Consider the following 5,788-nt stretch of genomic DNA (forward strand, 5'->3'; position numbering starts at 1 on the left):
ATATGTGTGAAGTTAAACCGCACTGGACCAGTGTTTGACTATGGCGTTGTCACTGACTTAGGGTAGTCTCCGAGCCCCTCAGCGGGAAGGTATAGTGAGCTGATGATAATTAAATTTATCTGTAGTAAAAATATATTTGCGTATACATTTTTTGCACGATCATCGGACGGACGATCGGAACCGGTTGCATATGTACAGTGTCAGTGAAAGTGTATCTCATGGCCGTTGCGTACAGTCAGGGACAAAAGTGTTGAACTTATTATTAAAATAATTGTACATGTTGCCATCTCCTTTCATAGCTTTGAAAAAATAGAGACGGCAATACTTAGTAGTGCAATTCTAAGTTTAAAGAATCGTTTATAATCTTACTAGTATTATAAATGCGAATGTTTGGATGTATAGTATGATGGATAGATGTTTGATAGAAGGTATCTCTTAAACGACATCACTACTATCATTACTTGTAATTTTTTTTAAGTTTTGTTGCGTGCTTGTATACTTGTAGTTGTAATTACTTCCTAAGTTGAATATTATGGGACTGACATGTTCAAAAGAACGGAAGTCCCTAAAAACAATAAAGAGAGAAGAAAAAGAACGGCTACATATCTCGCTGAAATTTGACACAGATGTAGAATGTCTAGAAGAACACATAGGCTTATTCAAGTTTTTTTTTTTTAATTCTGCGCGGACAAAGTCTCGGGCATCAGCTAGTTTAATAATATAAACCAGTGAACGTTCTTTAATTTATTACAATAGTGACATCATTAATAATAATAAAATTTAATTAAAAAAGTTTAATAACAATTTTGTCTGTGAGTGTACATAAAAATCGTTTTCTATTACATAACTAAACCACACGGTCAATAGCTTCATTACAGTTATAATATGACAATAATTTTGTGGTACTTCACTAGTTAACCTCCACACCTGTGAAAGTTAAAACTAACTATAGTCCGACAAACTTAACTGGCCCGGGAATAAATTTAAATTTTACTATCTTTATAATCTTACAAATATCTTATCTTACTATCTTTCTTCTTACAAATAATATAAATGCGAATGTTTGGATGGATGGCTGGATGGATGTTTGTTTGAAGGTGTCTCCACAACAACTGAACGGATCTCGATAAATTTTGGCATACATATAGAACACAATCTGGACGAACACATAGGCTACTATTATATACTATTATATACTATTTATCTTTTTAATTCCGCGCAGACGAAGTCGCAGGCAACAGCTAGTAACTTTATAAATGTGAATGTTTGAATGGATGCTTTCAAACATCCGGAACATAAACGGATCTCGACGAAATTTGTTTTTTTTTTATAGTAGAAGGGGGCATACGAGCAACGAATCGCCTAATGTCATTTGATACGACGCCTATGGACATCCGCAACGCCAAAGGAAGAGGAGATATGGAAGAACACATCGCCTAGTTATGTTTTTTTTTAATTCCGCGCAGACGGAGTCGCGGGATAGTAATAATTAATCATGGACGGAACGGTAGCTTAGCAGCGTTAGTAATGTTGAATATTCCATGCCTAAGTAGATTTACATATTTTCATATAGGCAATAGCAGCGCTTTTAAAACCAGATAAATCGAACTATAATCTATTTTAAAACAACGTGAAGTTTTTTAACATTTTCACAACATAACCTTGCGCCCACGTTAGGCAGATAACGAAATATAAAAACTGGTTGAATAAAAATTAAATAAATATTTAAATACATCTCGTGCAATATCCTCTAAAGGCAGATTGCGATGGTTTCGGATATATTAATAATTTAGAAAGATTCATATTACCTAAAGATGACATATGTCAAATATTTTATCGCACGATGATTGTAACAGTCAGGGGGTGGAAACTTTGAAGAAGGACGATTTGTATGGAAAGTGGCGCCACCTTTTAAATCTTGGTAAACATCATTTCATCTCATGGCTAAGTTTGTGTCATCGAGACATTCATGTGTCATCAAACCGCTACGTTTTTTCGTATTTCTATTTCTGTTCTTGTATTCTTAGTTAAATGTTGTTTCATTCATTTTGTTTTTAATTAAAATGTGTTTTCGTGAAAAATAACGCTGTACGCAACTGTGTTTTAGCTGGACTGCTTATGGTAAGTTCCAATTCAATAAAAAATTTCATGTTATTCCCATATGTCAGACTCATTTAAACATTTAAATATTTTCGTATTTTGGTGTAGTTTTTAGCACCACAGTGATTTATCCTTTCCGGTTATCATATTGAATGGTGCCCTACTTCTAATACATTTTACATATCAGTTCCTATACTTGATAGGAAATCACATTCTGTTTGTTTGTTGTAGGTGCACATATACACGGTTTCCCCCTTCCTGAGAGACGGTCAGTGATGTTCAGAAAATGTGTGCCAATCACTGGAATTATAGAGCCATAAACTGATGTGTCTGAAATTAGTAGGTGGGTCCATGTGTGTATATGTAAAAAATATATTTTTTTATTTGTAATTTTTATTGTAAAGAAAAATTTGCTTGCCTATGTTGTAAGAGAATATGTTCAGAGTGTTTAAACTCGCAAATAACTACAAATTGCCAGTTGCCAGCTTGCATGTGACTGAAAATATTTTGGGGTTTGGTTTTAATTACAGGGTATGCATTCTTTTGTGACCGCGCTATACTATTTATTACCGTAAATGTAATTTTCAAATATATATATTAAAAATTAAAATATTGAGCTGATATCTTGAAAGTCATTGATGTATATGTACTTGCATAGATTTAAAATTAAGTTATGTAGAAATATATTAAATAATGTACAAAAATATAAAAATATTTTGTTTTTATTTCCCCAATAATAATAGGATCATTTTAATAGAGGTATTTCATAGAAGGCTACTTGATATCGGCTCACTATATTAATAACTACATAAGTGGGTATATTATTTTTGAACATTGATTTAATGTCAATTTTAAATTTATTTATTAGATTCCCACTTATCAGTTATTATTATAGTGAGCTAAATAAGCGTGCCTACGTATATAGGTACTAAAAAAAAAAAAATTAGTTCAGCGATTATACGCATGGAGCGCCACAATCGCCGTGGATCCACGACTTCGTGCGAGTTGCCCCTCTTTCTATAGTATACTTATTATACTCTTTGGTAACAGTTGTAGAGCCCGCTTTAACATCTTCGCACGAATTGTCCCGGCTCGCCCGGTGAAATACCACGACCGCACAGAAGACAGGCGTGAAGTGGAAGCTATTCCAAGTACAGTCTGATGAGTGTGCGTCCCGGAGGCCAAAATTAGTCCTCTTTCCCTTCCCACCCTTTTTCTTATAAGGAAAGGATGGGAATTGGAAGTGGACTTTCCGAATGAGAGGATGCATGTAAGGGAAAATATTTTCTTTCTGTGCATCCTCTCCTCCGTCGATTAAAGGTAGGCAACGCTTATGCAATTGCGTAAGTCTATGGGCAACGGTCACTTCGCTATTTCAGCATTTCAGGTGGACGCTCGCTCGTTTGCCACCTTATGATATAAAAAAAATGTAAAAAAAAACAGCACGACAGCCAAAATGTATTTATTACGTTGCCCCACATCCTTATACTAAAATTTTATACACTGTCCGCGCGGTAAAAAAACTTAATTAGTAGCCTATGTTTTCTTCCAGGCTATGTTCTTTTATGCCGAATTACAGAAGATCCATATGACCTGATACCTTCTAACACCCATCCATCTAAACATTCGCATTTATAATATTAGTAAGACTATTCTATTTGTTATTATTAAAGTAACGTAATCATTTATTTATCATATTCTTAATATATTACATTTCATATATAAAATAAAATATTATACAAAATATATTATATTAAAAATAGAACACCACCGTCTGCGGAATCCCATGACTCAAACAACCAGTGGTCAGGGCTGCAGAGACAGGAACCTTCTCACGATGCGTGCGGTTTCTAGGATAACTGTCTTTGTATCGGGCCCTTAATCCAAATGTTTAAAGAGAGCTTCTTGTGACGACTATCGGAATAATGGAATAATTATTAAAGTTATTTTTATTTTAACAAATTGCATCTTATACGCTACAAAGACTTGACGTAGAATAGATAAAATCTTATCAATTTCCTTGAATTAAACGTATATTAACCGCATCACATTGCAACGTAGTGGCTTTCTCTCAATTGCCTTTCACTACTTTAGTTAAGTAATATTTCTAGAAAGAGTTATTCTAAAAAATATATTTCTTTTACAGATAAAATGGCGCCTTTAACATCCAAATTAGTTACCGCAATTCTATTATTAACGATACAAATAACAACATCAGTTAAATCAAACTCAAGACCTGTATACGAAGTAATCAACGAACAATCCAAAGCTGAAGAGAGGCAAATCAAAACAAGCGCTGTCGCCAACTTACCATACGGAAACCCATTAGCTGACAACTCACAACAGAATGCCAAACTACACGCTTACAATCAACAAGCTATGTTCAACGCTGAGAGAGTAAGGCAACATAAAGCACAAATACAACAACAACAAAGATGGTTAAAGACACCACAATTGGTACATAACTATATGCGAGCTTATCAAGAATCAGAGGAGAACCATCAATTAGCTTTAGAAAAAGAACAAGCTAAAAACGATACAATAGAAACTAAAAAACCAACAAAAGATACAATAAAACTAGAAACAGTCAAGGAAAGGAAAAGAAAACACAGATCGTACGGATCAATTGCATATCAAACAACAAATATACCTGATAATATCATTTTAAATCCTAATATAATAAATAAAATGGTTATTATACCAAAATTAATACAACCACAATATGATACTCATAGTCATCAATCAGTGCAAGATATTGAAACATTAAATTCTTTATTAAATAAAAATCCTAACGTACAATTAACTGAATTCAATGCGTTAATAAACAAACCAAAAATCAATATTAACAATGATAAAGAATTAGAAACACCTATTGATTTATATTATCATTTAAAACCATCAAAATCTTTCATACATACACATAAAGGAAATATAATAATAAAAGAACAAACAGAATACCAAACAGAAGAACCAAGGTACAATGAAGCAGTAACAAAAGAAATAAATTATATTAATAAAGAACTAATAAATACCGACTACATTCCATTATACGAAGAAGATAAAACAAAAGAAGTAGAAGAACAAAGATATCAAGTATATGAACCTATTTATAACCATAAAGAAGATAAAACTGAAGAATTAAACGAAATATATTTAAATAAAGATGGCTCCCGTATGTCAGCATATGATGAAAACGTAAGTATAAATGTAAGACGTAAAAGAACAATACTAGATACAAGTCCATTCCTTTTAAATAATGAAACTAATAAACACAATAACGAAAACATGAATCCTACAGAATTACCTAAAAAAGAATCACTAATAAGAATTAATTTAAATAGTAAAAAGAAACGTGACAATTTTGGTACATTTTTAACTACACCTAACTTTCCTATCGGTGAAGCTATTGATTATAGTGACAATGAATACGAATTTCAAGTATCAAGAAAGCCAAATCATAATTACGGTATACCGGAATACGATCAAGATTATTACGATGATACTTCAAACGATTACGAATTTGAAACACAAAAAATACAACGACAAAAACAATTTAATACTTTCCAAACGTATGCACCATCACAATCATACAGTCATATAAATTTAAAAAGCAATCAAGGAAATTATAAACCTTTAAATCGATTCCATGATATATCAACTACTATAGGACCTGTTTATAGTTCTAATA

General features: G+C 32.5%; 1 protein-coding gene across 2 annotated transcripts in view; it reads left to right on the top strand.

Moving 5' to 3' along the window:
* CPR143 (cuticular protein RR-2 motif 143) overlaps window positions 1-5,788 on the top strand; it is a 15,776-nt gene that overhangs the window by 8,158 nt on the left and 1,830 nt on the right. For both annotated transcript variants that reach the window (XM_013322992.1, XM_013322991.1), the window contains exon 2: window positions 4,247-5,295. In XM_013322992.1, coding sequence (XP_013178446.1) covers window positions 4,252-5,295 — 1,044 coding nt within the window. In that variant the 5' untranslated portion in view covers window positions 4,247-4,251. The remainder of the gene's footprint in view (window positions 1-4,246; window positions 5,296-5,788) is intronic.

The sequence above is a fragment of the Papilio xuthus genome, unplaced genomic scaffold (genome assembly GCF_000836235.2).
Source record: "Papilio xuthus unplaced genomic scaffold, Pxut_1.1 DF825783.1, whole genome shotgun sequence".
Lineage (NCBI taxonomy): Eukaryota > Metazoa > Arthropoda > Insecta > Lepidoptera > Papilionidae > Papilio > Papilio xuthus.